The sequence below is a fragment of the Pipistrellus kuhlii genome, unplaced genomic scaffold, assembly GCF_014108245.1.
Source record: "Pipistrellus kuhlii isolate mPipKuh1 unplaced genomic scaffold, mPipKuh1.p scaffold_m20_p_22, whole genome shotgun sequence".
Lineage (NCBI taxonomy): Eukaryota > Metazoa > Chordata > Mammalia > Chiroptera > Vespertilionidae > Pipistrellus > Pipistrellus kuhlii.
Window position 1 is genome coordinate 9,077,179 of NW_023425521.1, and position 12,822 is coordinate 9,090,000.

Below are 12,822 nucleotides of genomic sequence, written 5' to 3' on the forward strand. Positions count from 1 at the left end.
GAGAATTGTTATAATTATTTTTATTTAAGAGGTGTCCTGGCCAACAGAACAAGCTTCTACCTGTCATTTCACTATTATAGTTTTAATCGTGTGTCTTAAAGATTTTGCTTCTTTAGGTATCTTGTTTTGAAAGGCAGAAAACCACGGGGAGAGGTCTTAGATTGGTACTTATCAGTTAAAGCGTCAAGGACCAGTTAATGCTTTACTAAGGCTGCCTGGATAGCTAGCTGAGAGCTGAAGCTGGGCTGGGCTACTGGAGATGGAAAGATACTGACTGCTGGTGGATCAGTGAAGGTTGGGTGGCAAAGTGCCTCAAACAAAGATTTTACCTAAATACTTTTTATCTGGATTCTCCCCTACTTTTGCCCCACCCTGTATGCAAAATAAATGGAAGAGTCATCTTTGCCTATGAAAACCACAGACAAGCCTGGCAGAGAGAGGGCAAGGCTCTGTGGGCACCGCCCTAACCCCCTAAGCTCCTCCTTCCCAGGGAAAGGCCGCCCAGACAACTGATAACGGGGAGCTCACTGGCTTCTTGTCTGGCTCTGCCACCCTTCATCATTCGTGTCTTCCTTTTCAGGGTGAAGCACGCACTGCAGAGACCCCCGGCACAGCTCTCTCACACACACACCCCTCCATCCCACCTGCGCTCCCTTTCCCTCTGCCTATGTACTGTCTTTAATATGCTTTTATTCGATTAAAAATATTCCCCTCCCTCGTTTTCTAGTCTCATTCTTTGCAAAGCACAGCACGGATTCAGGGCAGGAGTGTAGGCCTCCGTATCTAGGTTTGGAAATCAAGACAAAGCCAATCCGTCTCCTCCCTCCTTCTGCATCTCCTCTCCTCCGCCCTCCGCTATCACCGTTTTTTTGTGTTTTTTTGCCATCCAAACCGCATCCCACTGGTTCCCACGGCAACCAGCGAGCGCCCCACGTCCCTGCTCGGGACCACGGGCCGCAGCCCCCACCCTCCCTCCACGCCAGGGCCCCGGCTCCCGCGCGCGGAAGGAGGGGGCCGGTTGCCAGGGAAACGGGAGGACGCCAGGGAGCCGCCCCCACCGCCTCCGCCCCGAGAAAGGCCGGCAGCCGCCGAGGAAAGCCGGGGAGGAGGAAGAGGAAGAGGGGCCGGTAGAGGGAGGGGAGACGAGCGAGGAGGAGGAGAAGGAAGAGGAGCTCGGGGACGGCCTCCCAGGTGCGATTGATGGGCCGCTTCTCCACCGGGGACCTGCCTGCCTGCCCCGCCCCTGGGCCCCTTAGCCCCCGGCTGGGGAGGAAGCACTGACCCGCCAGGTAACGGCCCGGCCCCGCCCGCCCCCGCGGCCCCTGGTCCTCCGCGTAGGTGCGGGGGGAGGGAGGGGGGGAGGGAAAGGGACAGCCTCCCCTTGGACTAAACCGATTCCGCGGGGAAATCAGGCCGGAAGCCTGGGCGCCTGGCCCTTCTGTCCTCCTCCGCCCTCATGTTGGCATCACGCCGTTATTTCTGGCTCCGATGAACCGGTTTGGGGGACTCTGATCATCACCTGCACGCTGGCCGCCGCCCGCATCTACAGAGCTTGCCCCCTGGGCCTCTGAGGGCGAAATTGTTGGTGTTGCCTGACATGTCCACCCTCGGAAGTGATGGTTAGCGTGTGGCCGCCCATCTCTCCCAGTTTCACAACACAATGATGAAGAGTCACCCCCAAGGACACCCGCCATCCCCCCTCCCCCTCATCCCCTCCACCAGCCCGGATTTCCTAAGCCAAACTGATTGGGAGAGTCACATCGAACTCCTCCACCCCTCAATTCCTGTCCTTTAATCCTCTCAGCACCGGAGCGGGAGGCCAGTTAAGCCAGAATCACTTATCTTTGTTGCTTACACGCAAGACATTTTAATAAGATTTTAAAACTCTGTGGTTTTTTTTAAAGCTAAGGTTTAAGCAAAACCTGAGATAGTTGGCATTACAAATTAACTGTGTAAACGGATGAATAAGATCTCCCAAATCCTTCTAGGCACTCAGTTGAGGAACAGGAAGAATTATTATTTTTTATTTCACATTATGGTTGACATCCACTATTATATTGGTTTCAGGTATACCAACACAGTAATGAGACATTTATAGAACTTCCGGAAGTGATTGCCCTGATAAGTCTAGTACCCATCTGACACTAGACATAGTTATTAAAAGATTATTGACTCTATTCCCTATGCTGTATTTATATCCCCATGACTGTTTTCATAACTGGCAATTTCTACATCACAGGGGGACTTTATCAACAGGATTGTCAGGTATTAATATAGCCATTTGGATTTTGTTTCAAAGGACACTTCAGCCTAAAGAGGGGCTTAAGTTTACCTTTTTCCTTATTGCTGCACCAATGAAAGATTAACTTTAATGGTATCTCTAATATGAGAACATAGTAAGAAAACAGTGAAATAGCTTGATGGCTATTAAAAAGAAATCCCTTCAAATAAATTCTGACAAGTGTGGCCACAGAACAGAGAGCATAGCTGTAAATAAATATAAATATAAATATAAATATAAATATAAATATAAATATATATATATATTAGGGAACTGGAAAATATTTCAGCAGTCACATTCTGCTCTCCTTAATCAGGGAAATTTGAAATTTGTTGGAAATTTACACATGCGAGGAATGCATATGTCACCGAAGTTCTTAGAATATTCCTCATTGAAATTTCACAGATACGTAGAATTTTGAGGCCAAGGAGGATCATCTGCCCTTGCTTTCCCACATGCCTCCTACTTGCTCCCCCTTGTCTTTTCCCTCCCAGTTTAAAATGGTTTCTTATGTAGATGTCTAAGGCACAGATTCGGCCCAATATAGTATCACCAGAGACTTAAAACAGAAGCATGCATGACCATGAGTGGGCTTACACATTGAAACGCAGTTGAAAGGTGAGAAACGAGCGAATACGGGATGCTATTTTAGAAATACTTGCCCACATTTTATCTTCCTTCTCCTCCCTCCCACCTGTCTGTATTTGCCAAGGAAACTTTTCTGGCTTCAAATAGCCATCTGGTTGAGTAGGCCCTCAAGCTGAGGTCCATAGATCAAGCATGATCTCGTGTGGATTTATTTCCATACAGTTATTTCCGTTTCTTGCTCATCCTGGTCCATTTCTCAAACCGGCAGTGCAGTATGACGTTCAAGGGACATCAGGAATGTGGAGAATGTTTGCCTAATCGGTGGCGACGGCCATCTCCCGGACCTGTCTCTCACGATCTGTTTTCCTTGGTCTGATAGTATTTGTCTAACCTCACGAAGTACTGATGTATTTAGATTTTAAAAAATCGCATGTGGCTTCTAAATATTCATCTTTCTGGTAAAGTCTATCCATAGAGAGTTTATGGGAGGGAAGAGAGACTTTTGTAGCCAATTTCCAAGTCTTTCATTTGGTAGGTGATTGTGAAGTCAGCGGTAACCTAGCAAGTAATTCAAATAGTGTTATTTCCTACCTATTTAAACAAAGTTATTTCATGACTCTTGATTTGGAAGCCTCCTTAAAATAATACCGCATTAAAGCAGGACCGATTAGCTGGCTTTTCTACATTAACTTGGTAACCAGAACGTGTCACCCAGCAGACTCAGGAACGTGCCCCTGTAGCGACCATTAACATATTTTCATTATAAATCCTTATGTTCTTGGCCTGATTAATATTCAGACAGGCTTCCCTTTCTGACAGTAGCATCCGGGGTTCATCTTTCTGCCTGTTCTAACACCATCGTTTTCTGAAAAGGGTAGGAACTTCATTTTGCGCAAGTACAAACTCATGTGCAAAGTGAAAAGTCATCTTTTAAAATATAATCTCTCACCCTGACTAGCTGGCTCAGTTGGTTGGAGCATCATCCCATACACCAAGAAGGTTGCAGGTTTGATTCCCGTTTGGAGCCCATACATACATTGTAGGTTCAATCCCTGGTCAGGGTGCATATGGGAAGCAACCGATCCATGTTTCTCTCTCACATCATTGTTACTCTTTCTTTCTCCCCTTTCCTCCTCCCCTCCCTTTCTCTCTCTCTAAAATCACTAAACATATCCTCAAGTGAGAATTATAATAAAATATAAAATATAATCTCATAAGTGACTTTTAAAAGACTCAGAGATTTGGGTTGTATGTATACTAGTAGATTGTGGAACTACCTATTAAACTGTGTTTCTGTACTTGAAGTGAAATAACCCCGGAGGGACCAACACTAGTTCTTCCTGTTGCTCAGGGCTAGATGATAAACTTGGGAAGATTTCACAGCAACAAGGTCAGACATTGGGTCACCATGAGTCAGGGGCAAGCTGATTCCGCCAATGTCTGCATAACTGAGAAACCAGAGAATGAAGAAAAGTGGCAGAATGTAGACACCTGGGGGCAGGAATGCTGTCTGACTTCTCCTGCTGTTTCCCCAAAGCCTAGACAGCACCTGTCACATGATCATCATTAAAGAAATTCACGTAGAGCCCTCACTGGTTTGGCTCAGTGGATAGAGTGTTGGGCTGTGGACTGAAGGGTCCTGGGTTGTGGGCTCGATCCCCAGTAGGGAACGTGCAGGAGGTAGCCGATCAATGATTCTCATCATAGATGTCTCTCTCTCTCTCTCTCTCTCTCTCTCTCTCTCTCTCTCTCTCTCTCTCTCTCTCTCTCTCTCTCTCTGTCTTTCCCTCCCTCCCCCACACCATTCATGTCATCACCAACGCCTGAAGACTATCTCTCCTGCATATCTCCTGTGGGCATTGGCGTGAGACTCTCTGGGTTCAAATCCCAACTTTTCCACTTAGTATTTCTCTAACCTTAGGCAAGTTGCAGAATCCCTTGGTCTCAGTTTCCTCGGCTACAATATAGAGATACAGTGCCTGCCTCATAGGGTGTTCGTGAGGAATTGAATGAGTTAATATGTGTAAATGTTTATAACTTGCAGAGGCTCAATAAGCAGTATCTTTGATCTCCTCTTCCTCCTCCTCCTTCCCCTTGACCCCCACCTCTTTCCTCCTCCTCATTTCCACTTTTTTTTTTTTATTGATTTTTTTACAGAGAGGATGAGAGAGAAACATCAATCAGTTGCCACACACACACACACACACACACACACACACCACCCACTGGGGATGTGCCCGCAATCAAGGTACAAGCCCTTGACTGGAATTGAGCCTGGGACTCTTCAGTCCCAAGACCAAAGCTCTATCCACTAAGCCAAACCGGCCAGGGCTTCTCATCTCCACTTTTGCTACCCGAGTCTGGCCAGTGTCTTATCTCATCTGGATTACTATAGTATGTTCCCAACGGTCTTTCCACTTCCATGTTTACTCCACATCCCCATCCAACCTTCCATCTATTCTCCATACAACAGGTGGAGGGGCCTTTTAAAAATGCAAATCTACTCCCCAGACTGGAACCTTCCAGGGTTGTCCTATGGCTCCTGAGCTTCCAGGCCCCACCCCCATGAGCTGGCTCCCACTCACCTTCCAGCCCTTTGGTGCTGATCTCCCCATCTCTGTGCTCCAACCGCCCCCCCCCCCCCCCCCCCCCGGGCCGCCTGCTTCTCATCCACAACAGCCCCTCCCTGCCCTGAAGCTTCTGCACCTGCTGTCCCTTCTGTCCTGCCTCTTACCTGCCTCTGCCCCTTCGCAAATGCAGTGTCATTTCCTAAGGAACACCTGGCCTCTTGGCCAGGCTATGATTCCCACTCTCCCCTCCCCACCCCACCCCCAATAATAATAATACTCTCTTAGAACCCCATACATCTCCTTAGCATTTATCACAATTAAGGTTCACTCGCTCAATGTCAGCCTTCTCACCCTAGACCATAAGCTCCTCAAGACAAGGGCCATGTTCATCTTGCCAAGCGCTCTCTACCCCTGTGCCCAGCAGAGTGCCTGGGCTGGAATTAGGGTGCAAGAATGGTTGAGTAAATGACTCAGTTCCCAGGGGCTCATAACTTCAGTCACTGATGACTTGGCTAGGCTCTTGGGTTTTCTTTTTTGTCAGGTTGTAGACCTGCTTCTGAATCAGGCATCTGTCAGTCTGTAATGCCTGTGACTAACCAAGACAGGATCACCAAAGCCAGCCGATGGCTGCATTATTTATGCCCAAGAACAGGAGGGTTGGTAAGGGCATCCACACTGATACAAAGAGTCCCTTGAGTCTGAAAGGAGCATCTGTGCCTGTCAAACAATGGAAATTAGATTAATAATGGGAATGAACGCAATTATACTAATTCCAAATATGGCAGAGTAACAAAGGGTTCTGTCACAGCACATTTATTTCTCTTTATATGCAGGTCAGGGGTTAAGAATCATGTTGCATGAAGCAAGGGACAGACAGAAGTTCCTCAGCGATGCTCAAACTCTGCGGGACATGCAGCATAAGGTGGAGTCTGAATATCAGGTACAGTAATTGCAGGAAACAGGAGTTACCGTCCACCTTCGTTTACAGTCTTAGAGAAAGTTCAGCACACACCCATCCGTTTTCTAGAACCCCAAACCCACCACTTACAAGCCACGTGATCCTGAAAAGCCACTGTACCTCCGAGTCTCAGTTTCCTCGTCTGTAAAATGAGGATAATAATAGTACCCACCTCCTAACACTGTCATGGGAACGAAATGAGATAACCTTTTACAAGTATTTAGCACAGAGCATGGCACACCAACCTTGCCAACAGATGACATTAGGGCTTCCATGGGATAAACCAGGTAGCAAGGGAAAAGACATTACGGAGTAAATTGGGTTGCCCTGCTATTTATAAAGTGACTTGGCCCTTGGTTGTCATCCCGCCAGAAGAAAGATGGTTAGCACATTCCACAATAAGCTAGCTATTCGTCACCCTAGTTACAGCGTCTAGCTGCCAAAAACAAAACAGAGAGCCCGAGGAGTCATGATGCCATTATCCAGCGCTGGCATAGGACAGACTTTGGAAGTGTCATTCAGCCCGCTGGCTGGCTGGCTGGCTGGCTGGCTGGCACTGGCCCGGAGGTCAACCCTCACCAACCAGGGAGGCATGTCGTCAGCCTCGATCAACTGAGGATCAAAAAGTGCTCCATCTCTAAGGAATACATGGAACTTCTGTTATCAGGTTCTCCTCCTCCTCAGCAATTTCAAATATAATTGAACCTCCCAGGTCACCAAGGAAACCAGACCTATCTCAGTAACCTGATTTCACCCGCGTAACACAGCTTAGCGTTGGGGCTGGAAACGGAGTCAGCAGATTTCTCCCGCAACCTGGCAACACGCCTACCTACAAGACTACACAATTGAGGGGATTTGTATACAACAAGGGAGAACGTACATATTCGAACTGGTCATGCTGGGAGCACATCTACTTTTCACAAAGATGCCTCTGCCACCCAGTCCACGTTTCGAAACACTTGTTTGAAATTGTCCTCAGAACAGGCACATAAGATAATCAGTCTTGTCTGATGGTCTCTGTTGGAAAACAAAAAATCACACTACTGTGTGTGGCTTTGAGCCCCTGCAGTTTCACTTTCTAATCTCTGTTGGGCTTTCAACGCCGTTCTTATTCGTAAGAGCACTTTCAACACTATTCTTATAAACAGTCATACTTAAGTGCCTACTATGTCCTGAACGAAGTCCCTTTTCTCCCAGCGTTCTTATCCCAGAATCGAGAAACAAATAATACGCACAAGTAAATAAATATGTAAGATCACTTCCATTACTGATGAGTATAACGAGGCAGATAAAACCGGGGTAACGGAGGTGAGAGTGATACTCCTTTAAACAGGCAGGAAAGTCCTCTTTGAGGAAGTAACTTTGGCTGCGCAGGTAAATGATGGGAAAGAGCCAACGGACAGGAACTAACTTGGAGGAAACAAAAGAAGGCCAGAATGGCCGAAACACATGGATCAAGGGCAAGCGTGGGCCGGGTTGTGTTTTCAGGACAAAGCTTGGTATTTGGAGTTTATTATGATCGCAATGAGAATTATTGGATAATTTTCTTGCTCTTTTTTTCTTTTTTGAATTATTGGATGACTTTAAGCAGAGGAGCGGTATGATCTGATCTACTTTTTTTTTTTAAAGATCTCTCTGGCTGCTGTGTGGGGAAAGGTCTGAAAGGGGCAAGAGAAGCAGCAGAAAAACTAGTAAGGAAACTACAGTGGACATTTAGGAGAGAAATTCTGGTGGCTCGGCCAGACGGTAGGAGTCAAGGTCGCAGGAAGTGGCCCGACCCAGGAAATAGAAGCAGCACAGACGTCTTGCTGATAGCTGGAGAGGGGGGATGAGAGAAAGAAAGGAACGAAGGATGACACACAGCAACATGTTCACTTGTCCATCATCTCGCTCTGCTACCATCACTATTTTTAACTTGTCTACTTTTTTTCAAAGCTCACATTTTTAGCCTTTGTTTTCTGGAGCTTTATTTACATTTGACACTTTTTTTTCTTGAAACATTACTCCTTTGGTATTACGACATCACACTCTCCAGATTTTCCTTCTGTTTCTCTCACTCTTCTCCCCACCCCTCAAATGTTAATTCCCCCAGTTTTCCATCCTCCGCCCCATTTTTTTCTTAATTCACTAGGTCTCCATGATCCATCTCATCCCGTCCTATGTTGTTTTAAAATATATTTTTATTGATTTTTAGAGAGAGAAGAAGCGAGAGGGATTGAGAGATAGAAACATTGATGAGAGAGATACATTGATCGGCTACCTCCCACATGCTCCCTTCACTGGGGATGGAGCCCGCAACCCCGGGCATGTGCCTTGCCTGGGAATCTAATCAGGTCGGGGACCTCTTAGCTCATGGGTTGATGCTCAACCACTGAGCCATACCAGCCAGGCAAATCTCTCCCTATGTTTTAAACCACCACTCCTATGCTAATGACTTGTAAGCTGAGTCTTCCCAAAGTGTCAGGATCAGATGCACATTGTTGTTAGACATTTGTGTGACCATGGTTGCACTCCACATATCCTTCCTCCTGCCTCCCTCCCCACTATTCCCTGCCTGGTGATAGTGGCCTAAACCCTCCCTGACTCCTCCTCCCTCACCACGCACATCCCACTATCACCAGCTCCTGCCAAGTTTACTGAAAAGCTCACGACCTTGGGCCTCCCTTTTTTATCCTATTGCCACCACCCTGGTTTCAGCCTCCATCATTTCTCACCAAGACTATACTAATATCCTTGCCTCCAGCCTGCTTTCTTGGAAAAATCTTATCTAAAATGTGAATTTGACTTTGCCATTGGAATGCATGAAAACCTTCGGTTGTTTCCCTCACTTAAGGTTGGGTCCAAGACCCAAGAACTCAATCCTGTCTCTAACCTCTTCTTCACCCTTCTTTACTTTACTCTCTTGACAAGGATGATGATGAGTCCAGTTTAATTTAGAGTCAAAGGGAACCTCTGAACTCCTATAGCACCAAAAAAACAAACAAACAAAAACTTCAGTGAGTTATAATTGCATATAATAAAATTCACCTGTTTTAAGTGTATAATTTACTGACTTTCAATAAATTCACCAAATTTGCAGCTATCACCACCATCGGTTTTAGAATATTTCCGTCACTTCAATGAACCACAAAACCCTTTTCCTACCTCTCGCCCAAAGCTTAGGAAACTGTCTTTTGGGTGACTTCCTCTCAAACTGGACCACAGCTTCTTAAGGGCAGGGGTGGAATCCTATTCTTCTCTGTTGAACCAAACACCTTGTCATGGATGAGAGCCAGTGTTCCTCAACTTGACCGCCAACTCTGCTTATCAGACTTAGATCCAGAGGACTTGGAACTATTCCTACAAGTCAAATCCATCCTCAGTGGAGCAGTTTCCAAGCCACTCACCACAAGGTCTGTAAAAAAAAAAAAAAAAGAAAGAAAGAAAGAAAGAAAAGAAAGAAAAGAAAAGAAAAGAAAAGAAAAAAGAAATCAGGTTGTCTCTAAGATATCCTGAGTATTGGTCGAAGTAAGTATATAGCAACCCACAGAAAATACTTCAAAGGGAACCACAGTGAGTTAGATTATTTTAATCTATTCCTTGCCTTGTTCCAGAAAGGATCTCAAGTAAGGGGTTAAGAATCAATTGCATGGCTTTCATGGCCCTTCAATAAGGTGGTCCATATATCACCTATGTGTAATTAGATGATTTGCTAAGGTAGACTTTGCATTGGGTGGATATTAAAACCCTGGGTCATTGATGAACTTGGTTAGTTACTTTAGAAATCCCAGCTTTCACTTGCAGTGCCGTGACCTGCTTGACCACTAGGAAGTCCCCATTTCTGGGTGTACAAATAGACCTAATAACTAGATATGACTCCTAAATCATATACTTTTGCCACACACCCCTCCCTGTGTTTGACTGGCTCAAGTGAACTGGCTCAAATTGAAGCCCTTGGAAACCTCCTGCATACACTATTCCTGCTACTTCCTAAAATATGCTAAGGGTTGGTATGCACCAAATTAGCAGTGCCTTTGCAGGTCTGTGTGCTAAGCAGCAGGAGAGGGTCCAACCCACCCTGAGTTATTTTGATGCTACTCCTTTCAGTGGTTGGGTGGGACCCTTTTGAAAACACAAGAGGAAATAAACATCTCTTTGGCATATTACATGCTATTTCAGAATCTGGTAACTAGTACATAATTATATGCCATCTCAGAATTTGGCTCTATTTCTTCAAGGGTGTTCATGCTGCATAGCTTTTTTTTTTTTTTTTCCTTCTTCTTTTGGTCAAATGTGTTTATGTGCCTCGAGGCAGAATTTAGCCATTAATGTCCACTGAAAGCTGGAGAGAAAGATTACATTTAGCATTTTGGAATGACTTTCCATAATCTAATGTGTTCAAATGGGTTTCATCTCGTGTCACTTATTCGTCCTAATGCCTTCAAGTATAGATCAAACACTGACCATGATACAGACTTGTTCAAGGGCATGGTAGGTGACTATGCCTGGTGGTAAGGGTTTGGAACCGTCTACTCAGAAGGCTGAGGGAATGAATGGAGGTAATGCAGCTTCCCTGCCTACTTGCTCACCTCTGAGGTGTGTCTTTCTCTGCTTTTCTTGGCCAGAACAAGAAAATCAAGTCGTTTGAGAGAAATATTACATCAAACTGTTTTTACACTTTTGATTACTTAAAAACCTCTCAAAACTAATGAATTTTAATCATGTCACCGATGATCATTAAAACCCCAAACTCTGGGTTATGCATGTTAGATCAAAGAACAGCAGCTAAAAAAGAACCATTAAAGGCACTTGTCAAAATGCTTGCAGAGTTTGAGGAACAATAACCTTGACCAGGGTCACTGTTGACTGAAATGTAGAGCTGGGTTTTAGGATGGTTTTGGTTTTTTTGTTTGTTTATTTGTTTTTGTTTTTTGTTTTCTTTTACAGAGAGGATGTGAGTGGGATAGAGAGGTAGAAACATTGATGAGAGAGAAACATCAATCAGCTGCCTCCTGCCCGCCCCGTACTGGGGATGTGCCTGCAACCAAGGTACATGCCCTTGACTGGAATCGAACCCGGGACCTTTTAGTCCGCAGGCCAATGCTCTATCCACTGAGCCAAACCGGTTTTGGCTGATTTTTATTCTAGAACTGTGAGGATGGGAAGTGTTCCTGTGGTCACTGATGGCTTCCACAGGCACCAGGAGGCCGGGTAAACGAGGAGGCTGGTTATAAAAGAAACAGAAGAAGCTCTGAGCATCCCTGCTGACTCAGAAAGCTGTAATGCTGCAGAAAAGGTGGTTTCCAGAGGGCACCTGAGCAACCACACAGGTTCTCCTCAGCTTCCTGCCAGGGGAGGAATGGGCTCTAGAAACACACGTCTACTTCCGGGACAGAAAAACAAGGGTGACGTCCAGGCCTGAACAGAAAGAGTCTTTCTTCTTCCAGAAAATCAGAGTCACGTTATTTGGCAAAGGCTGACTTCAGAAATAGAAGTAAACCGAGAAACTGGATTGGAAACAATTAAAATACTCTTAAGATCATAATGGTGGTGGTGGTGAGTGTCTCATCTTGGGCACGCACCATGAGCCAGTCACTCTGCTAAGCATCTGACCAACAGTGCCTCGGGCTCCCCAACACTCTGGCCGCACGGGGCCATCTCACAGGCCCCTCTGACCGACGAGGGGAGTGAGAATCAGTGGAGTTAGTCAGCTGCCCAAGGTCACGATGCTAGAAAGCGGCAGCACTGGGGTTTGCTGTGTTTACCGGGACTGAGTTACAGTGAGTCACGAAGCCCACGTCATCCCCCACGGGCGTAGATGTACCTTCTGTGTTCTGCCCCCCCAGTGGTGGCTTCTGCACAGAAGGCGGCCTGTCTGCGAGGGCTGCAGTCAGAGGGATGAGCTCAAGGGGTAGGGGTGGGGGGCTGGTGGGGAGGGGGAACACCAAGGAAGGTGCAGGAGGAAGCCCTGATCCTCCCCCAAAAGGAAGGAATAAGAAATCACCTGACACTCCTTCAGCTTCAAGACTGCCCCCAGCCAGTTACGTCACAGGAACAGAAATTTATTTATAGCAACCTAGCTCCAGGCTCAGTGAGTTTGGAAGGGAACAATCTGAAAGTTCTGAGCAAGGGGAGCCCCTGGTGACTGTGAATTACAAGTCCGTTCCTCCTCCGCATCCCGTGATGTCACACTCCTCTGCTCCTGTCACTTCAGGTCCCTGCTGAGCAGAAACTACGTCAGCGTCAGCGTCAACAACAAAAACATCACTGACAGTGACAAATAACAGGAACACTAGCCCCTGGGTAGAGTAGGGCTGGATCCTTGCTGTTTCTAGGACTGGAAGCCTGGGCTTGGCTCTGTCCTCGTGTTCCTTCTCCTCAGCAAAGCTGTGGCTCTGGGGGCTTCATGTTTGATTCACACAGAAAGACTGCTTGGTTGGATCAGA

At 46.3% G+C, this 12,822-nt stretch overlaps 1 protein-coding gene across 1 annotated transcript in view; it reads left to right on the forward strand.

The window, feature by feature from the left end:
- Positions 1-1,087: 1,087 nt before the first annotated feature.
- Positions 1,088-12,822, forward strand: part of MARCHF10 (membrane associated ring-CH-type finger 10) — an 82,299-nt gene continuing 70,564 nt past the window's right edge. The window contains exons 1-2 of the mRNA XM_045586334.1: positions 1,088-1,289; positions 6,273-6,379. Coding sequence (XP_045442290.1) covers positions 6,290-6,379 — 90 coding nt within the window. The 5' untranslated portion in view covers positions 1,088-1,289; positions 6,273-6,289. The remainder of the gene's footprint in view (positions 1,290-6,272; positions 6,380-12,822) is intronic.